The following is a 22,706-nucleotide window of genomic DNA, read 5'->3' as shown; positions in this document are numbered from 1 at the left end:
GTTGGTTTTGCAGGCTGTGTTGATACTGTGGGTCTACTTGGTAAATATTGAATAAAAACATAGATGTGAATGTAATTTAAATAGTTCTTCTAAATGCCCTGAAGGCTTGCAGCAACTTTAAGGAGCAATCCATGAATAGAAATTCAAAATCTAGGTTGCTTCCCTACATTTAGGCCTCTTTAATGCTGGCAGTTTATCCTGTCCCTGTGAACAGAATATTACAGAAATATCTTAAAGGAACAATGGATTTGGGAGATCATGATCACAAGCCTTGCCAGGCTTCAAGCTATGCGCTTGTAGCTGAGCCAAGCTAGTTCTGACCAATAACAACCTTCCTACTGGCCAGCAATGTTACACAGCTATGGTCCTGCTTTAGGTTTTCCATTACATCATTTCAATAGGCTTTTGCCTCACCATTTAAATCTGCCCAGATTTAGATTAATTTTTCACCAAGATCTTGAGTTGATGCTGCTGCCTATTCCTCTTCACATCCCCAAAGATTCATAATGGGATTGAGGTCTGTACTCTGTGGTGGCCAATTATGTGTCTGCAGGGAAGGGAAAAAAATCCATTGATGGAAAAACTTGGTCATTCATTTGCAATGGAAGACTCATACCTGCTTGTTTAGTTAAATCCATGTGGTGCCATTTTTTTTTTTTTTGCCAGGCTGAAGGCCTGTTAGGCCTGTGCATTGGCTAGTTTCTGTATTTTTAGACAATAGCTACAACCATTAAGTTTGCAAATGTTATTGCTTAAATTTGTTTTGCTGCTCAGCTAATAGCAAACGGCAAATGTCCACTAATCAAGGCAAGCTTAAGCAGGGATTACATTTCCCACGTCCACTAGTCCACTAGGGTTCACTCAGATTTCATCATCAGATGGTTAGCGTAAGGATCCGTACAGACGTCCGTGTGCCTGCCTGTTTTTTGGAACCACGTAGACTAGTCCACAGAGAATTTACATTACAATGCAACTATGCCTGCGCCCCAGGCAGTGGACTTCAAGTGGAGGTAAAAAAAAAAAATAACAGGATGAGCGCTCGGCTGTCAGGTTTCCAGCTGTCCATGTCCACAGTGGAGTATTATCTAAGCTTAAATCATTAATGGCTGTATAGTGAGTGAAGGTAAATGTGATGTGTGATGCCCCTCCAATGATTCCCAGTCAGCGGATAGCATTAAGGGAGTGGATAGCTCTACATTAATTGGGTAAAATATTAGATTGAATGGATGCGTTTTCTGAATTCCTGCCTAGCATATCAAAAAGAGCATGCTCAACTTTCCATATTAGTCCTGGCACATCAAGTTAGGACAAGTAGTTACTTGGACTCAAGTGTCCACATAGGAAAAAAATACACACTTATGTGGTAGCTAGAAACTGTAGAAAGTCAGTGACATTTGGGGATTTCAAGCAGTGGGCAGGTCCCCAAATGAAACATTTCTTAACTTTAAGGTTAAGAGACAGGGTGGCCCACTAATTGCCAGCTGCACTTTCACTTGTCGCCCAATGTGGGACGTTCACACATGAAGCAATTCTCTTGTTTGCATTGCTTTATCACCAATGGTCGGTTGTGAGCAGAAATTCCAGGAAACCTTTGCCTAGGTAACTTTTTAATCTATTTGTCATCTTATCACATGTCAATCATCTGTTTGCTTGTTGAAGTTGTCAAATGTTACTGACTCTCTGTGGTCTCTGGTAACCAAATCAGCACAAATCACCTCTCTTAACGCCCACTCGCATCCTGATTCTTCTGACCTGAGTGGGGCTTGGTTTCACAATGAGTTCACCCGAAACCTTGGCTGATTGTGACCTACACCCTTTTTTCACACCTTGGTTCATGTGATTAGGTAGAGCACAGGCGTTGAACTCCAGGCCTCGAGGGCCAGTGTCCTGCAGGTTTTAGATGTGTCCTTGATCCAACACAGCTGATTTAAATGGCTAAATGACCTCCTCAACATGTCTTGAAGTTCTCCAGAGGCCTGGTAATGAACTAATCATTTGATTCAGGTGTGTTGACCCAGGGTGATATCTAAAACCTGCAGGACACCGCTCTCGAGGCCTGGAGTTCGACACCCCTGAGTTAGAGGATCATTGGGGGTCCATTGTCCCTATTGGGGGGACAGTGGACCTTAGAACTGAATAAGCTTCTTGGATGAGAGGTGAAACGTCTTGAAGCAATTTAAAGAATTCCAGATGCTTTTCTTTCCAAGCTCCTTAGACTCCGGTGTAGACGCAGCTCTTAATTTTTTGTCAGCTTCAAAGTGACCAACTGAAGAGACTACCAATAAGAAAGATGAAGAGAGAAGCTGAACATGAATGGTTGTGCCTGTCCAGGATGTGCCCTGCTTCTTGGCCTAAGATGCCGGGGATTGGCTTCAACTCCCCTGTGACCCTGAACTGAATAAGCAGTTAAGAAAATGGATGTACATTTTATACTTTGTCAAAAATCACTGTGACATTTTAGCACTCAGGAACACATTTCACTTTTGATCTGATACTTTAGTAAGTTGGGAAGTGTTTGCTACCTACAATATATTATATAAGTCTGACAGACGATTCATACTGCAGTATGAATCGTTGGTGGAAGGTGTGCAACCTGAAGGCTGTAATATTAGTGTCTATTTCTGTCCTACTTTTTTTCAAATCTAATTTCCTTGTGTGACTTTCAGTTACTAAATGTGTGAAACCTAACAAAAACTGGCACTGCATCTACTGCTCTCAGCCACAAACAGCAGCACTACTGTTTAATGTTTCAGCAATATAGACGACTTATTTGTGACAGTCAGCTTTATCCACAGAGACACATTTTTCTGTCTTTTTTTTCTGCCCCTCACGTCTCCCCCTATTCCCTCCGTTTCTCCATTCATCGTGTAATTGGATGGATTATGACTAATGCCAAATCCTCCAGCTGTTTTCGGGTCATCAAGCAGCTTTTACATGGATTATAAATAACTTAATATGTTTGTATTGGATGCCTGCATGTTTGTGTGCGTTCAGTCAGAATTGCACGTTCGTTTGCCTTTTGATCTGTCAAATTGGGTAAGACGCTGCCAGATTTGGATATCTATCCCAAATCTGTTCTTTATCGAAGCGAAGCGTCAAACCAGGTATTTGAACAAATCAGCTGCTTGTAATGTTGGTAACAGGCACATGCTCATCTCAACACTCAAAGAGAACATTAAAGTTGGCTTAAGTTGTTAGGAGAAAGTTTATTGATGTTGACAACCATAATCAGAGTTTATTAATTGATCGGGGACATTCGCGTCTTAGACAACACAATCCCCAAAATGACCAATTGATGTGCATCACATTCTCTTTTTCACATATCTCAGAAGTTTTACATCTGAGATCTGGGTTTTGCCTTTTCTTTTTTTTGTTCTGTGGCTTTGTACCCACACATCCTACACGCGCGCACACACACACACTGAACACAGTTCGCTGACAGCTTTGTGCTAACAAACCCTCCACACCACACACTCCTCAGAGAGCACGATTACAGAGTGAGAAGAAGCTGCCCTCCCTAACAAAAGGATGCAGACACGAGTGCAGAGCAAGATGAAAGCTTCTCGGTTGGCATGGCAACCACCCGATCATCTGCCGCACGGCGAGGTTGGATGTTTGACGTGTCGATGGTGCATTCTGGGTTAGAGAGACGGAGGACGAGAGGGAGAGGTGAAGAAAACTGGTTTGATCCAGCTCAGTTGAGCGTGTGCTCTTTATCTCGCTTGGCTTTTATTTTATTGTTGTTTTTCGTCTTTCTTTAAGAGAGAGCTGCATGATTCAGCTCACCATCAAACCGCTCTGTGTTTCCTCTGAGCTCAACTGGAGCTCATCAAACTACCAGCTCGTGTACTGTCAGACCCTGGAGGTGGACTGTGTTAAGCTCTGTGTGCTTGTGTGTTTCATATGAGAATGTTACACAGCAAGTGTTGTTGTTGTGCAAACGTGCTGGTCTAACAGGCTGAGTGTGAGACAGGCAGTGGTGATCACTGCTGATGTGAATGCCCAAAAATAGTCAGTAAAACTGAATGTGACATGTCCATTATGTCCATGTCCACACTCAGGTTTAACATTACAAAGGTGTGATGCAAAAGTGGGGGGTACAGTATCAAAAGGACGTTTCGCTTTTGCATTTGGGGGCTATTTAACTTACATAACGTGTCTTATTTTAGACTTTTGCAAAGAAAATGTTCAAAAATGTCTTTATTTTAAAATACTGTCTCTTGTCTGTTGACATACATTTACCGTTACGCTTTGCTAGTACTGGGCTGGACCCCCTTTTTTCCATAAATTCGTAGATTTTACAAGGTGCTAGAAACGTTCCTGTGAGATTTTGGTCCATTTTGACATGAGAACATCATACAGTTGCTGCAGATTTGTCAGCTGCACATCCACAATGTGACTCTACTGTTCTGCCACATCCCAAACAGGGGTGCACATAAGTGGTCTGCAGGTGCGCATTCGCTGTCAAAATAAAAGACGCGCACCAGATAAGAAGTTGCAACGCGCGTTTGCGTACATATAAAAGGCACTGTTTTGGGCCGCTAGAGTGGGATTTTCACGGCATATTCTGCACCACATCTCTGTGCGTTCATCATTTGTTTGAAGCCAGCTCACCTCCTGCAACCACTTTTCCGAGAATACGTGCTTCTTTTGCGGTTCGGACTCCTTCTGACATTTCTTTGGAGGTGGAGGAACACCAAAGTAATTGCTTAAAGGAGCTTCTTCGACATCTTTAAGAGTTCTAAACAAATGTCTGTCCTCCTCCAGAAAATCTTATGTACGCAAACACGCGTTGCAACATCTTATCTGGTGTGCGTCTTTTATTTTGACAGCGAATGCGCAACCGCGGACCACTTATGTGCACCCCTGATCCCAAAGGTTGTATTGAGATCTGGTGACTGCTTAAGTTGATTTGAGCTTTGTAGAATCCGAGCTGCTGGAATCGGATCAGAAAATGGATACACTAGAGTCATAAAGGGATGGACATGGTCAGCAACAATACTCAGGGAGGCTTTTGTGTTGATATTTTCTGTGTACGCCATTACACCACCAGCACCCTGAACCATTGATACCAGGTAGAATGGATCAGTGCTTTCATATTATTTGCACCAAATTCTGACCTTGCCATCCAACTATTGCAGCAGAAATTGGAAAAATATTGTCTGGTCTGATGAAACTCAATCTTCTTTTTCTCCAATTATGTTGAGCCTGTGTGAACTGCAGTCCTGTTTCCTGTTCTTAGTGGACAGGAGTTGTACCTTGTGTGGTCTTCTGCTGCTATCGGTCATCTGTTTCAAGGTTCAACGTGTGCATTCAGAGATGCCCAACTGCATACCTTGGTTGTAACAAGTGGCTGCTTGAGTTACAGTTTCTTTCCTATCAGACTGAAACCATCTGGTCATTCTCCTCTAAACTCTGACATGATCCACACAGAGAACAGCCACTCGCTGCATACTTTTCTGACCATTCTCTGTAAATCTCTTAGGAAATCCCAGCAGATCAGCTGTTGCTGAAATATTCCAGCCTATATGGCACCACCAATCATACCAGGTGACTTAAATAGCCTTTCTTCCCCATTCTGATGTTTGAACTAAAGCTAAAGGTCTAGACCATGTCTGTATTCTTAAATGTGTTGAGCTGCTGACATGTGGTGGGCTGATTACATATTTGCATCAGCAAACACTTTAACAGAGAGGCTGATGAATGCATATGCAAATAAGAGTTTGGTTAACACATATTTAAAGAATACATTTGAGAAAACTTGCAATGCAAAATACAAAATGTGAAAAACACATTAAAACCCATTTTCTCTCTTTTTTCCCACACACCGAGCCCGAAATAAATTTGTCGTCATTTACTTTACAGATTTACCGAAAGGTTTGTTCGCATATCAAAAATGGATTTTTTCCCGGCTGCTGACAATAATTTGGAATTTTTCTGAATAATAAATGCAGATATAATCCCCTCTCTAAAAAAAACTCTAATGTTGACAAATCGAAGCACGAATTCTGAATCTTGCTTCAGATTTCTGTTTTTAAAACCTGTGAAATTAGCATACATTTAAAAGTCTAATTCCTTATTTGCATCCTTAAAAGAGCCATTCGAAACACTTCGAAAAAGAACAAAAAAAAAGTCATGTTCTTGGTAAGTAAGCAGCTCACGATAAGCCAACACTGCAGGAACTACAAGACCCTGTCCCGGTGGGTCGCAGTTAAATGGATGTTAATTAATGCCCGCTCAATTGCCAACAAGTCTTATATCTTAAATGACTTGTTCTGTACGGAGAAGCTTGATTTTATGTTTATCTCTGAGACGTGGCAGCGTGAGAATGAAGTCTCACATCTTTTAGAGCTGTGTCCCGCTGACTGTTCATTTCTCTGTGCACCTCGGATATCTGGACGAGGAGGTGGAACAGCGGTAATTTTCAAAAAGACATTTTTATGCCAGATGATCTCCTCAAGCTGTTACAACTCTTTTGAGATGATTATGATAAAAATTGGAAGAGAACAGCCCATATACGGCATTTTAATTTATCGTCCACCTGGGTCTGCTGCATCTTTTCTGTCAGACTTACAAGAATTTTTAACTTCCACTATTAAACTGGGCAAGGTCATCATTGTTGGAGACTTCAACATTCATGCAGAGGACTCATCAAATAGTACCACTAAGGAGTTCCTGAGCATCATGGACTCTTTTAATTTTGTTCAGCATGTATCAGGCCCTACTCACACTGCTGGGCATACTCTGGACTTGGTCTTCACTTATGGCATTTCCCTTGACCACGTGCATTTAAATGACGTTGTTTTTAGCGACCATAAGTCAGTCTCTTTTAATGTGTCTGTCAACTCAGTCTCTTCCCCAAGGTGTTTTTTAGGCGCAGGCGCTTTATTGATGACTCTGTTATTTCTAAATTTTCTTCCCTTTTCAGCCTTTCAGTCGGTGGCACCAAGGCTGTGGAACAGTCTACCACCACAACTACTTTTGGCTGACTCTGTGGAACCCTTTAAAAAGCAGTTAAAAACTTTATTATTTAAACAGGCCTTCTGTTAATCAACACTTTTGAATTTGCATTATTTATATTGTCTATTTTATTACTTGATGTTTTCTTTATTTTAACCTTTGTGCACAGCGCTTTGCGACTGCCTGTCTACGAAAAAAAGTTCATGTCTTTAGTAGCGATTTTAAATCTTGTCTTTGTCTGTTGAATATACTATTATACTGCTTAAATCCTTTTTAGTCTCCCATCTGTGCGCTGTAAACGGCCAGTCTGGTGCTGAGGGACGACACCTCCACTGCCTCGCAGAGCTATTTTAAGAACTGCTTGTGTTGCTTCTTCACTGTGAGAGTCAAGTCAGGGACTCCTTGGCTGATAAAAGCGGGTGTAGTCCGGCTTTCGTGTTGGTCTATGATCGTGATGACCTCTCTTCATTTGCGTTCGACTCTTCTGATTTAGGTCACGGTGGGAAATGTTTGGATTCTTTCCCAGCTGACACGCTCTGACTCGCCCTCTGTGCAATATGCTGCATGTAAGCAAACAAAGTCCAGTACAGTTTGCGTAATAGGGCCAGGGTGCCCATGATGACTGGGACCTGCGTTCTCCTAGGAGCGAGCAGCAGAGCATGAAACAAGGTGCGTCGTGTGTTTACCTGCTCTGAGCTTTTGTGTGACTCGTGTGCTCGGCGACAAAGCCTCCTCGACCTTTGTGTCTTTTTCTGTTTCTCTCCCTCCGCTCGCTTTAGCTGCTCAGACTATTCTCCCCTTTGTCTCGGTTTGCTTGCACCCTACTCATCCAGGCAACTGTGCGCATCACAAGTCCACAGAGTGTGAGTGTGCGTGCACTCGTTAGTGAGTGAGGCCTCTGTGTATCTCGGTTGTTAGTGACAATCATCCCCCCTCCCCCGCCCTGCACCCTGCGTTCATCTCCGATCTCTCTGTCTCACTCGATTTATCTTCCCGCCGTCGCCCTCCCCTTTCAGTCCCTTCGCTGACTCGCTTCTTCTTTTGATGTCCTCTCTGTTCTTCTCTCGCAACCATTTTTCACCCAGTGGGCTCACGTCACTCCTGCACGCCTGCTTTTATTTCTTTTCTTTTCTGTTTGTTTATCTAAAGGTAAAATGTCTTTGCGGAAATGAACTTTGCAGACTTTAGGCGAGGTCACGCCGGGCTGTCCTGAACACCCGCCAGTCACCTTGTTATTTAATTACAGGGATGCACTTAATATGTTGGGATTAACTAGGAAACAACAACAACTTGGTACTGGCCCTAAAAACCCAGTGCTGACTAAAATTCCCACCTTTCCTTTAGCAGCCCACTTCTCATGTTCCCTTTCTGTGTCTAATAATGGATAGCAGAGAATTTCTGTGGAGTAGATGCCCTTTGAATTGAAGCAGGATGTTGGTATTGGACAAGGATGTTTTTGTGTATAATATTGATTAGCAGACTCTACATTACAAAAACATTGCTTCATGTAGAAGTCGTCATTGAACACCTTTTACGCGGGCCGCTGTGCCCTGTGCTGACATGCTTGTTGCCCTGTAGCCTGTTCAGCCTCTTATGTCATTATGTTACCTTGCTGCTTTTAACCTCCCTCCCTTTCTCTGAAGTCTCCATAGGGCTGGCTTGAGGTGATTAGAGAGGCCATGCTTGCATTGATTAATTGGATGAGTCTCGTCTCCATGCCAGTCTCTTCTCGTCTCACAGTAGTGGCTAAAACAAACACACGCAAGGCGTTTAATGGCAGTGGAGCTTTGATGACAGGAAGTACCCGAAACTGTGGGTGTGTCAGCAAACACAGTGTTGGTGTGAACCTGAATAGCACTCATCTTAACAGCAAACCTTACGTCTACAGAGGAGAACAGTACCTTAAAATGTGTAGGTGCGTGCAAGCGTGCTATGTTTTGCATTGATTCAGTGTGCGATTTTTATTTTTTTATTTTTTTGTCTTTTGGCTGCACCTTGCTAAAACCTGACTCTGAGAAAACTTGGAAACGTTGCTCCCTGCTCACCTTGTCAGCCTCCATAATGCTTTAATTCGTCCTTCAGGCTCTGATGACAACAACAACCTCTCCCATCTCCATGACTCTGTCTCCCCACTTAATTTGTCTCCTCTCCATGCTCTCCTCTCACTCTCATCCACTCCCCCTCATCTTTGTCATCCTCCCTGTTTTCTCTCTCCTCCTGTCTTTAAGTAAATTCTGCTTCAAAAGCTTGTCTCTGAAAGGTCGTCTGCTGCTTCTGCAGACCCCCTGTGGCCTTTCATCTTTCTTCTTTATGCTGCTCTTTTTTTCCCTGTATCTGTCATTTTTTTGTTGTTTTTATTCGATCTGCTCTGCCCCTAGCACTTACCATGGCAGAACCAACAGCACACACGCATATACTGAAAATGACACACACAAAACCTATTGTAGCTCAGCCAAGTGAATGGCTGGCTGGGAAAGTCAAGCGCTCTGTTATTCCATCCCGGCAAATGCAATCTCTGGAGATACAGTGCCAACCAGAGAGCCCCTAAGGGGCACTGAGGCTTTCTCAGAAATGCAGACAATCACACAAGCTTACTGCTATGTTGTCCCTCTCCCGTCCCTCCTTCTTCCATTACAGACATTTTTTTATATACCAGCTGAAAGCCCCAACACCAAAGAGGCTGCATGGTGTTGTGTGCACAAACAGCATGTTTGCACATATGTGTACTCTGACTGTTTGATCATGCTAACCAAGGATGAGGTACCAATATGGACGATGTGGAAGAATAAACAAGCACAATAACTCAATAACAATGCGAGGCCTCATTCAGTGAAATCATTGCATGATGAACGACTGCGGTTCCACTGTGTCAACTACACAAAAGACGCCTTGTTTCTGTGATCGCTTCAGCTGAACGGCCACTTTGTGGTGTCATTATGACCCGTATATTGTTTTGGATTGGTGAGGGAAAGTGGGTTTTTTTTTCTTGTCATGTGAATGTTTGTCTTTTTTAAGGTCAAATAAGGTCAACCCATTATAGAATCTCTTATCTTTAAAACTGGTCTTAAAATGCTGCTGCCTTTGTTTGTATTGGCAACATTCAGGAAGTCATACTGGTATATGTGGATTCTAAATATCACGTTTTAGTTTGCATCCAAATATCATGTCATGTTTGAACTTTGCTTACCTGTAATGCTTTAGTTTTATTGTACTGCAAACTTCAATGTTTAAAAAGAAATCTCATGAAAAGCCGCCCAGAGAGTGAGCTGGCTCGGGGGAGGTTTGAGCTCTTGGAGTGCTCCTTCTTTTGATCCGTTCTCATTTTCACCTCTTTTCAGTATTTAACCCGCTGCATTCTTTCCCCCTTTGGAGGGTGGAGTTAAACACAGCTGAAATGTTGATGGCCCTTCTTCTCGAGACTTGTGAGCTCTGAAGTAACCCATTAATCATGTTGCCATAGTGGGATGAGTGACTGGGTGCTTGTAAGACAGAGCGGGAGAGAGATAGAGGCTTGGCCTGAGAGCAACTCTGTCTTCCGGCTACAACCTTACATAATGAGAGCTAATGGGTTGGGGAACATAGACATACCTGTCCAGTCCACTAACATTAGGGTGAACAGAAAGCTGCAAGGCTGTTCTTTTCTGTCTCAAGTACTGTGTGTACAAGGAGTGCATTTAGAGCTCGTGGGGGTCTCTGCAGTTGTCACATGAACTCGAGAACTCTTTCATCAACAGCACCTCGTGCAGGAATGTGTTCAGTCAGGTTAACTGGGTAGACACTTCTTTAGCTTACCATTTATTAGTTGAGGGCAGTTAGCAACCAATAATTTCATGATGCATAGTAAAAATCTTGAAGTGTTTAGCCATTAATGTATTTTGTGCTGCTGGGTAACAAATTTAATAGTTTAATCTATACTTTTATCTACTTGGATGCCATTCTCTATGGGTGTCAGTTTTCTACTGCTTATCGACTACTTCCAGTAGTTTTCCGCTCAGACCATTTTGTTCAGGCCTGCTCAATTCTGTAATTAAATTGCAATGTAATTTTTTTTCCCATTGGTTGATCTCATCTTCCCACCTATCCCCTGGCTACTGCAGAAGTGGCCCTCAGGGTACTTATACGTCTGGTTTGAAATCGCTGATTAAATCGAATTGCCAATTTGTACTACAAACACTACAGCCTCCCTCCCCCCTGCACTGATGCACTATTGCTTCATTGTTTTTTATTAACCACGTGTTCCCACTGTCTCTGTGTTTTGTTTTGTTTTTCCCCCCCCCAGGCCGTGAGCCCTGTGCAGGGTGATGATGAGCAGTCAGGGCGGCAGCAGCAGGGGAAGTGGCCAGCATGCTGCCACTCCGCCCCCTCGTCACACCCCTGGACCCAAGCTGCAGGTCCAGCGTTCCCACTCTCGTGACACCATCACCATACACTTCTCTGCTCTGGGGAAAGAGGAAGACGATGAGGAAGAGGAGCTCTTTGGGATACCCGCTGGATCTGTTAAAGACAAGTCTGTCCTCGATGGTACAGGGGGGCTTCAAGGTCCAGCTTCAGCAGCTGATGACCGGTGCGTTGCTACAGGCTTGGAAGCAAAAGAGGAACTGCTGTTTGAATCTGCTGGTGCAGACACCCCCTCGGGACCTGCTGTTCTCCCAGTTTTATCTACCACCTTATCTGTGCAGCCCTCAGACCCTCAGCCACACACACACTCTCCTGCTTTGACTATTAATCCCACATCCACCCTCTCCTCCAATCCTCCTGCCAGCTCCTCCTGGCCGTCTGAACGGCTCCCGGTCAATCCCTCCCCCGCAAGCTCCAGCTCCTCTTCACCATGCAAGTCTGCAGCACTGTCATCCTCCAAGCCTTTTCTTAGTCTGGTTAGGTCTTTGTCCAATGACGTTGAGTCTCGAGAAACTGTCCCTTCACTTTCCACCGTAGCACCAACCCACGCACGTCATCGACACTTAATGAAGTCTTTTGTTAAGTCTCTGTCCACGGACGCTTCCAAGGCTGACCATTCGGAAGGGCCTCTTCAGCATCAGCAAATACAGCCATCCCATCGGCCTCCACCTCGCAACATGCAACTCTTCAAACAGTTCTCCCAACCCCGTTTATCCTCCAGTCCCGTCATTGTCACTCAAGCAGGTGGAGACTCTAAAACAGCCCCCTCCTCCCCCATCATGTCTCCAGATGGTAGGTCCTTCTTCAAAGTCCAAGAGGTGGAGGCCAAGATAGAGGATACCAAGCGGCGGCTATCGGAAGTGATGTCAGACCCTCTGCAGCTTTTTAGTAAGATAATGGGGGATGAGTCTGGTACGGGGTCTGCTGGAAGTGCTGCTTATCGTGCCAAATCGCTGTCCTCCAGCGCGTCGGAGCTCAGCGGAGTAACAGCGGTAAATGGACACGGAGAAGGTGGCAACAACTACAGCATTAAAGAGGAGGAAGGGGCAGAAGGAGAAGACGAGGAAGAAACCCCCACAGCTAAGGGCCCAGAGTCAGGTTTTTTCTCTTTCCCATCACTCGCGCCAGCCCTCACCCAGGCCTCATCTTCTGCCCTCCACAAATCTCCCTCTCTCACTCTGGGCCGCTGTTCGATGTCAGCCCTGGTAGCTCGACAGGAAGACGAGGACTTCTGTGAGCTGTACAGCGAAGACTTTGAGTTATGTACTGACACAGAGACACCAGACGGTGATCGTTCTGGGTCCCGGCAACCCCATACTGGTAGCACTGGTTTGTGTAGTGAGCTCGATCCAGAGGACGAGAGAGCCGAAGAGGAGGCTGAGACCTTACCCGTGACTGGTCTCATTATTTTAACACAGTTGGTGTATTGGTATTTGGTGCTTCCTGTGCCACCCTGTGTGTGCTCAGTAGTGCACGGGATAATAGCGGGGTTCGCGTTGGCGTTGCTTGTGCTTTGGCTGTCATCCCCTCAGCCCTCCTCATCAGTGAGCAGAAAAAGGAGGCGAAGGATAGAGCAATGGAATGTGGCCCAGCTGGATATTAAGGAACCAGGGATATTCAAGGTAAAGGCAAAACATGTGACTTCAAAAGTAAACTTGTGATTAGTTTTCCCAAGTGTGGTGCCTATGTTCAGTTTGTCCTTACTCTGAAGAAGACTATATGTTTCTACTCTGTTATTTCAGTTGAATTGCCTTTGTTAACACAGTGCCCTTTGGGAACAAAAAGGTAGGAGTTTGGATGAGAATTCAATCTGTGCAGCCTGTTGGGGAATCACGAGGTTGTGTTGCACTTCTTCTCCAGTGATAGCTCCAGTTTTTCTTTAAGCGAAACATTTTAATGACAGCACCACCGTTTGCTCCTTATTCTCGAGTAACCTCAGAAAATCAGAAGAGAAATCTTTAGTAATTTGACAGAGTTATGCAAGCATGTGTATGTGTGTGTGCCTTAGTGGGTACCAAGCGATTGCACAGGATAGCCTGATGGCTAGAGGCCACAGCTGTTCCAAAAAGAGGAGCTCTGCAGAACATGATACAGGCAGATGAACGACGGCCCCTCGGGCACACAAGTGTGGGGAAGCGGTCCAACAAGCTTTGTCTTTTTCTTCATACTTGTCTTTCTTTGGGAATACACAAAGTCTCAGATGCCCCACTTTATCTTTTGCTGTGTTGCATAAATTTTAAGCAAGAATGTCTTTTTAAATCAGTGGTATGTGATACATAGTGGAGATTCAATAAACTGCGTTTTTTGGCACTTTAATGATGGTTTCATTTTTTATCTCAGGAGGTTACTTAGTTAATTTGAGCAAATTAATTCTCTGGTTTTAAACTGAAAATCTGATGTGTGTATAAAAGACTGTGCAAAAGTCTTGAGAGGTGACTTGAGTTTTACTTCTTTGTAGCTGAAAAGTCTTCTGCTTCTCTCTCGCAGGGCTGGATGAATGAGATCCACAGCTATGACCCGGAGACGTACCACGCCACCCTGACCCACTCCGTTTACGTCCGTCTAGAGGGCTCAGTCCTGCGTCTGTCCAAGCCCAACCGGAACATCTCCCGTCGTGCCACACACAATGAGCCTAAACCTGACGTCACTTACATCAGCCAGAAGATCTACGACCTGACTGACAGCAAGGTGCGGTGGCTTAAACAAACCTTTTGGTCATGGAAAGAGAGATTTTTGCTAACACCACTCAAAGACGAGGGGGAAATTAATGTGTTAAGTGTGTGTGCGCGTCTCCTCAGTGTGTTACTGTGCTTGATGATAAGCTTAACATTTAGTGACATCGAGCACACGTCCCGTCACATTTGCCTTTGCCCGACTGCATGCTCGCTAATAGGTCATGCTCAGTGACAATCACAGCTTGTGACTCGTAGACTGTGTGTAAACGTAGAGTGAATATCACAGGTCACTGACCTTATATACACAGTTGTGTATCTTGTGTACTAGCGCGCTGATTCAACAGTTTTGCATATCTCAAGGCACAGCTGACATTTCTCATGTCAGTGTATCACAGAGCAAAAGGTTTCATCATGCACCCTTAACCTACTCTTCTTCTCTGGTTTCCTAAAGTGCCCTTTCTCAGTTATTATTGTAGATACTTAGTGTGTAGTTTATTCAGACACTCGTACAGGAAAAGCATCCCTGAAGGTCCAATTTCTGCTCATGGTGTTATTGTTTTAATCTGAGATCCAATACCGCTCCAACCCATTACAACCACAGGGATGAATGAAGTGCTGCTGTATGTATTAGAGAATTGTTGGCCTATAGCAAGAACAAAAGCAGAAGTACATGAACCTTTCCAGCCCTGAATGGTGCCAAATCTTGGTTACTTATCAACAGAAAACAGGCATATTCTTACATTTATTGCCACCAGTTGTTTCCACTCATACCCTCAGGTATCAATCTGCCGCATAAAAATGTGAACACTTTTTCTCTTTATCTTCTTTTCTTTATAATCATTCTGTAGCCCTAGAAACACCAATAAAGAAAGCACTCGTGTTCATGAGATTGATTTAGTGAAGTCAGTCTTTATACCCCACAGATATACCTGATGCCTCAGAGCCTGGCTAGGAAGAGAGTTTGGAACAAGAAATACCCCATTTGCATTGAGCTGGCCAAGCAGGATGACTTCATGTCCAAGGCCCAGGGAGAGAGGCCTGAAGCTGGGGAAGAAAAATCGACAGTTCAGAGTGAGAAGGTGGAGAAAACGGACAAGGGTGAGAAGGCAGAAGGATCGGCGTCAGCAGAGGAACCCAAAAAACCAACCTTTGGAGGCGGGGATTTGACTATCTACCTTTTCGGGAGGACGGGTCGGGAAAAGGAAGAGTGGTTCCGTAGATTTCTTCTAGCATCCCGAATGAAATCAGAGGGAAGAGGTGGCAGTCTGCCTAGCATCTGCAAGAATGGTGAGCTTCACACTCTCTCAAGGTGCAAACACACACACACGTAAAGCATTTGTTATCCATGTTCTTTCTTCCTTTCTTTTTTTTACACACCTGTATTTGCACAGACACGCGCCATTCCTCGATGTCAGAATAGCCGTTCTATTAAGTAGGCAACTGCGCAGCAATCAGATCTGTGCATAAGCCCCAGCTTAGGGACTGCCAATCCCCTCAACTAAGTGAACCGATGAGTGTGGTGGGTCAGGAGGATTACAAGCACAGAGCATCAGCGTATTATAGCATCACTTTCCACAGTGGGATGTAAGCCTGTGCGGAGGAGGCCTTATACAAAGAGAAATGCCAAAATTGTGTGGGTCAGGAGATAAAGGTAGTAAAGGTAGGGCTGGATTACTGGAAAGCAGTGTACAGCATGCTAATTCAGAGTGCTGCAGTCTACTGTGAGAAAGGAATACAAAAATAGCTGACAGCTATCTAAGGCTAATTAAATTTTGAGCATTTATTATTATTGTATACAAATCTGGAATCACTAAAAATGTTCCGTGTTCTAGCATAATTGTGTCAAAACACCCCCTTCACATCCCACATTTCCTTCCTTCCATTTGTAGCCTTCTTACCCTCCCACAGTCGCAGTAGCAGCTTTCAATCTGTCGGAGGCCTGGAGGCTGACAGCAGGAGCAGCAGCCGGGGAAGCCTGGAGGAGCTGTCTCAGTCTCAGTCTCGTCACAGAGAGACCACCGCCGCTCTCTCCTGTGGCTCTACTGCAGGCTTGAAGCAGAAGATGCTGTTGGACTATAATGTCTACATGGCCAAATACGTGAGTCCCCAGGTGCCGCCTAGAAGCCCGACTGCCACTGACAGCGCTGGGAACAGCCCGGATAGCAGCCCCCAGACTACCAAAAAGGTAGGAGACAGATGGATGCATGTCAGGCTGAATAGAAAAAGATTGTCATCCAAAGTGGGCATCTATCAAAAGCCCCCCCTGGGGTCTGCACGTCTAAACCACAATATCAACTAAATCAGTCTGTTGTCACCTGAAGTTACCCCAGAGAGCTCCGAACCACTGGCAACTCAGTGAATCTTACTGAAGGGTTGCTGGGAGCAAACTCAATATATCAAGCTCAAGCTTGATGCACAAAATGATTATAGATATTCAAAACTGCCATTCATACATGTATGTGTGTCCTTTAGCTGCGTAGGAGTTCAGAGGAGACTGCGGAGCCTGAGGCCTGGGTAAATGCATTTCTGGGAAGGATATTCTGGGACTTCCTGGGAGAGAAATATTGGGCCAATGTAGTCTCCAAAAAGATCCAAATGAAGCTCAGTAAGATCAGGGTGAGTAGTAGTAGCTACAGTTAGTAATATCCAAATGCAAGAAGATTTCTTCAAGAGATAGAGATTTGTCTTTGCGTTGGCTGTATTTGTATCTTTTTCCGTACATGTTTTCTTTTAGCTGCCATATGTTATGAATGAGCTGACTCTGACAGAGCTAGACATGGGCTTCTCCATTCCTAAGATCCTCCGTGCCTCCAAACCTTCAGTGGACCACCAAGGTAGGAAGAAAATTACATTAGGTGTGTTATTTTTTTTTTTTTACATTTTTGTGGGTGCTTTCAAGATTTCTTATTTTTATCTTACTCGAGCCACTTATTAATTCTGTGTTTTCCCCAACCCGTCTTCTTCACCTTTCATACCATATCTCCATCTTATTCCTCTTCTCGCTAGATTAAGCCATAACCCCCTACCCTCCAACACTCTGTCCTTCTCACCTCTGGAGTCTAGCCTTTCTGCATGTTTGCTCTATTAAGCCACAGTAATTAAACCTCATGTCTTGGCTCCCCCTCATCCATTACTGAAACACTGACTCACCCAGCCTGCTTTAAGCCTGAGCAAAGGGACTAGTTTGACACAGAAACAGAGCAGAGATGTGTATTAATTCCAGCTGGTTTAAGGCAAAAAAAGAGATTGTCAAAAGCTTCAGTCATTTGGGGTGGGGTTTTTTTTTTTTGTTTTTTTTTTTAATTTGTCATTTCTTAAAATATGATGATTATACACTTGCTAGCCATTTTGTTAGGTATTGTTCAACTGGTCGAATGCGTCATTAGCCAATGACATGGCAGCAACTTAGTACATTTAAGCATGCAGACATGGTCAAGATGACCTGCTGAAGCTAAGGCTATAATTGAAATGTCGAATGCTGAAGACTTCACTGGATTCAAATGGCCTCCACAGTCACCAGAGCTCAAGATCTCTGGAGCACCTTTGAAACCAAAATCTGTGAGAAATCTTTCCAGCACCTTTTCGAATCTGTCTCATGAAGAATTAAGACCCTTCTGAAGGCAAAAGGGGGTCCAACTAGTAAGGTGTACCTCATAAAGTTTCCAGTGAATGTAAATGTCATGAGGAGCCGCCGTGTTAAAATTTTTGTTTATCAATTCCAGATTAAGAGCATTCAGTTTTTCTTGATCTTAGGTCTAAAGATTCTTGTTGTTCAGTTGTTGGAGCAGGGTGTCTGCAGAGCTCACAAATGTGTCTGAACCTATACATCCTCAGATATATACTAACAAAGCATCATTAGCCGATGATGAAATGTGCGCTTTCATCCTGCATGAACTGAACACGCTTGTGATTTCTTCTCTTGTGTGATGATGGTAAAATTGAGGGAAAGGCAGCTTCTCAATGCCTTATTTATGGGGAGACATGGCTTGATTGACAATGTTTACACTGTGCTTCGATAACCGCACAATACACACAAACTGATGTTTGTCAGTTGTGCAAAGATGTGAAAATGAGCTAGAGGCTTATAAGAAACAAGTGGGTATAACATTCTTGACGTTAGTGTATGCACAGAACCATTTTAACCATCTTAGCATGCAGACATTTCATAATTAGCTCAGAGGAGAGTCGGGCTGAAGCGTCACTTTTGCAATTGCTTGGTCATGCACATGCTGCACAAATGGAAATTATTAATGTGGAGGCAAATTCACCACACTATATGTATGACAATGAGAGCGATTTAAAGGAATATCTAATGCACGATTGCTGTGATATGTTTCCCGGTTCTACATCTGTCTGTGGTAGAGATGTGTTGGCTCCTTCAAATTTAATGAGAAAATCCAGACGGTCTCTTCCTGCTGTTTGTCTCGTGCTAGACAATGAGACACTGTCTTCCATGATGTGTCTTGCTGCTGTCATGTAGCTTCTCTCTGGCACTGCTGTCACACAGACTGTACGAATCAATGAGCATTTACAGGGAGAGGGAAAGTGAAGAGAAGGGAGGGGGGCAGACAGAGGGGATAATAAACGTCAGTTACCGGCTGCAGACGTTCGCTGTGCAAACAGCAGGGGGATCGTAATCTGAATAATTCTCCTGCCGCCCGCTGAGGAGTGGGACGTGTAAACAGGAAGTAGCTTAATAAAGAACTGCTTCCTGATAGGTGACCTTTTTTTTTTTTAGGTAGATGAGCACTAGATTTAACCTTGCAACAATTAAACACAAATCATTAGGTTGTTATTGATTTTCCTTATGCTATTGACGAGGATGTCAGCAGGCATGGGTTCGGTATAAAAAACATCATAAGTCTTTATGTTTTCTTTCTCAGGTTTGTGGTTTGATCTGGAGGTCTCCTACACGGGCTCTTTCCTCATGACGCTGGAGACCAAGATGAACTTGGCCCGTTTGGGAAAGGATGGGCGAGGGCCTTGGAGAACAGGGAAAAGATTGGTGAGGCTTTAAAAGTGCATGTCATCTTTTAAGCAGAATAATGAAGCTAAGTGAAGCTCGGTCTGATTTTATTTTGTTTTTAAGAAGGCTTCCAGATTTTAGAGTCGTCCTCCACAGCTTGTCCTGATTCCTCCGTGTTTGTTTTTCTTCTTATTGTCTCATTCTCAGTGACAGTGCCAAAATAAAATGTGTGAAGGATTCGATTTTCTGCTAAAGAAAACCAGCTCTGAGTCGGATGGTAATCGGGTGCATTTGCATTTTTAGAGCCATATTAGTTGTCACATGCGTTTTTCACAGTTCCTCCCCTTTTGTTGTGTTGCCTTTTCCCTCCTTCTCTTTATATACTAATCCTTCCCGTGGATGCTTACCGCTGTGGACATGTGTACAGTAAACTGGCGAGTTTGGGAATTGGATGCCTACAGTCGCTGTCCCTGAAACAATACATTTTGTTGCCCATTTGGGTTATTGGATCTTTTTTTGAGTGAGATCGGTGGAGAAGTAGTTCCTGGGATACATTTAATGGGAATTAATAGTGATTGATAAGGGCTCTTTGCAAAGCCACTGGGGCCTGACTTTGCAACATGAGTGCTTGTTTATGTGTGCGTGACAGGTCAAGGCCACGGACATACTGTCTGGCAGACAGTGACGAGGAATCGTCTAGTGCCGGTTCATCGGACGAGGAGGATCCTCCAGAACTCCTCAGTGACAAACCTGTTCTGCCTGGAGCAGAGGGGTGAGCAAATGTCTCTTTCTAACAACATTAGTGCACCTCCGAATTGAAAATGAGCAGAATAACATTCGTACTGAGGTTCTGAAACAGAACATTTTTCCTTTTTCTATCCAACCAGCCACCCACTCAGACATACATATTTGAAAGCTCGCTGATGATTTAATGTAGCACCCGGTCACTTGCACACATAGCCCCTCGATAGTGGGTGCTGAGTAGCAAGAGATGCCGTTATGAATTAATTATGAACCTGACTCACTCCTTGTCTCCCCTCCTCCTCTGTTTCCATCATCGACTCGCGTAGTTATGTGGGAGGCCACAGACCCAGCAAGATCATGCGCTTTGTGGACAAGATAGCCAAGTCGAAGTACTTCCAGAAAGCCACAGAGACGGAGTTCATCAAGAAGAAGATGGAGGAAGTATCCAACACGCCCTTGTTGCTCACCGTAGAGGTGCAAGAGTGCCGCGGGACTCTGGCTGTCAACATCCCACCTCCCCCCACAGACAGGATATGGTATGTTTAGGAGGATGTGGAAAATTGCAGGATGGAGTTGGTATGTCACAATCTATGTGAATGGTTTGAGGTTATAGCACTGCACCCTCTGCTGGGCAAAAAAAACAACACAAGCAAGTGATGAGAGAATAAAAATGTTTAATCACATCTAAGAAATGAGGGCACAAAGGTGTGTTTTCCATTAAAGATGTGGAACATTGAAGCCTTAAATACACACTGATTTATGTTTGGCTTAATTAATACGAACTTCTTTATTTGCGCCACTAAATAGGTGCTAAGAAAAATATAATTAAAACAACATATAGAAAAATCAGTTTCTGTTGCATGCTATATATGTTTTGCATGTTTTCCTCCATGTTTTTGCCCTTTTCCTCCTTAAATACTGCTAATATGTATTTTTTTTTTTTTATTGAAAGGAAGCAGTCATTTAAGGAAAAACCCATCAATCGACATCTGTTTCATGAAGCTGGTCTGAAAATTCAACACGATTATCACAAACTTCTCTTTTTGGCTGTCAGGTATGGTTTTCGGAGTCCGCCTCACCTGGAGCTCAAAGCACGGCCCAAACTCGGTGAAAGGGAGGTGACGCTGGTGCATGTAACAGAGTGGATTGAGAAGAAACTGGATCAGGAGTTCCAGGTATACACTGGGAGAAATAAGCACCGGTGAAATCTAATCTTAAGTCATAATAAAGTCTACTTATTGTCCATTTGCAAGTTCAATTGTTAAAAACGAGGAATTGCATGGTTTTAAATTTACACTCGCTGGTCACTTCATTTACTATACCCGCTGAACTGTTCATTATTGCAGATATCTAATCAGCCAATCACATGGCAAAACGCAAATACATTAAGACATGTAGGCATGGTTAAGACAACTTGATGAAGTTCAAACTGAGCATCAGAATGGGGAAGGAAGGTGACGTAAGTGACTTTGAATGTGGTATAGTAGTTGATGCCAGACGGGCTGGTCTGAATATTTCAGAAACTGCTGATCTACTGGGATTTCCCCACACAGCCGTCTCTATGGTTTACAGAGAATGGTCAGAAAAGAAAGAAAAATATTCAGTGAGCAGCAGTTGTGTGGGTGAAAATGCCTTGCCAATGTAAAAGGTCAGAAGAGAATGGCTAGACTGTTTTAAGGGCAAGAGTACCTCAAATAAGCACTCATTGCACCCAAGATATGCAGAAAGGCATCTCTACATACAGATGGACTACAGCAGCAGAAGACCACCCTGGGTGCCAGTGTGGTCAGATAAGAACAGCAAACTGAGGCTACAATTTGAAAGATTTGACAACAGAAGATTGGAAAAATGTTACCTGGTCTGACGATTCTTGATATCTGTTGCAATGATCATTAGAATCAGAATTTGACATGGATCTGTCTTGTGTTGTATTAATGATTCAGGTTTGCGGACTTTGGGCTAGTTCTGGTTCTAGTTGCTGACCACATCCACCCCTTTGTTACCACAGTGGACCCATCTTCTGATGGCTGTTTCCACCATGTTAACGCACCATGCCACAAAGCTCAAATCATCTTAAAACTGTGTTCTTGAACACACAGTGACCATGTTCAAATGGCCTCCAGAGTCACCAGATCTCAGTTTAATAGGGAACCTTTTGGAAATGTTGGAATGGGAGATTCTCATCATTGATGTGCAGCCGATAAATCTGAAGCAACTGTGTGATGCTGTGATGTCAATATGGACCAAAGTCTCTGAGGAATGTTTCCAGCACCTTATTGATTCTGTGCCATGAATTAAGTTAGCTCTGAAGGTAAAAACCGGGTCCAACTTAGTACTAGCACGGTGTAATGAAGTGGCTGGTGAGTGTTCAGTTTGAATTTGACACTCTGTTTGGAACTGAACAATGGATTTTAAGTATTTAGCACATCCGAATACACCTTAAATCAGTGGTGTCCAAACCCAGGCCTCGAGGCTCGGTTTCCTGCAGGTTTTAGATGTGTCCTTGATCCATCACAGCTGATTTGAATGGATAAATGACCTCCTCAACATGTCTTGAGGTTCTCCAGAGGCCTGGTAATGAACTAATCATTTGATTCAAGTGTGTTGACCCAGGGTGAGATCTAAAACTTGCAGGACACCGGCCCTCGAGGCCTGGAGTTGGCCTTAAACCAATGTTCTTTATGTAAAATACCTTTGGCCTATTTAGAATTACCACCCATGTGTGCATAGGAGGAACATGTAGATCCAAACAGAAAGTTTTAACCAGTAGGTTTAAATCCAATATGTTGTTAATACATTGTGCTATTTTCAATTGAATATAGTTAAAAAATAACCTCCAAATCACTGAAATCTGTTTTTACGTTTAACACAGCACCCTAACCTTTTTTGTAAACATGGGTGCATTTAGTGCATGATGTCATATCCTGTGGTATTTATCAACTGATGTTTGAAAGTCTACTCTT

General features: G+C 43.7%; 2 protein-coding genes across 6 annotated transcripts in view; one reads left to right on the top strand and one right to left on the bottom strand.

Moving 5' to 3' along the window:
- The window catches only part of LOC102307107 (testis-expressed protein 2), a 52,914-nt gene that overhangs the window by 24,942 nt on the left and 5,266 nt on the right, over positions 1-22,706 (bottom strand). The window lies entirely within an intron of this gene.
- On the top strand, positions 2,052-22,327 carry LOC121814763 (testis-expressed protein 2-like). The gene is given in 12 exon segments (XM_042222210.1): positions 2,052-3,669; positions 11,240-12,980; positions 13,846-14,046; positions 14,957-15,320; positions 15,923-16,218; positions 16,506-16,649; positions 16,768-16,867; positions 18,917-19,005; positions 19,007-19,038; positions 19,655-19,771; positions 20,070-20,279; positions 20,798-22,327. Coding segments are annotated over 11 exon segments (3,423 nt in total). The 5' UTR covers positions 2,052-3,669; positions 11,240-11,261; the 3' UTR covers positions 20,949-22,327.

This window comes from Haplochromis burtoni, unplaced genomic scaffold (genome assembly GCF_018398535.1).
Source record: "Haplochromis burtoni strain Fernald_Lab_line unplaced genomic scaffold, NCSU_Asbu1 Contig_81, whole genome shotgun sequence".
Lineage (NCBI taxonomy): Eukaryota > Metazoa > Chordata > Actinopteri > Cichliformes > Cichlidae > Haplochromis > Haplochromis burtoni.
The sequence above is the reverse complement of the archived record's forward strand: the minus strand, read 5'-3'. Positions and strand labels throughout refer to the sequence as shown.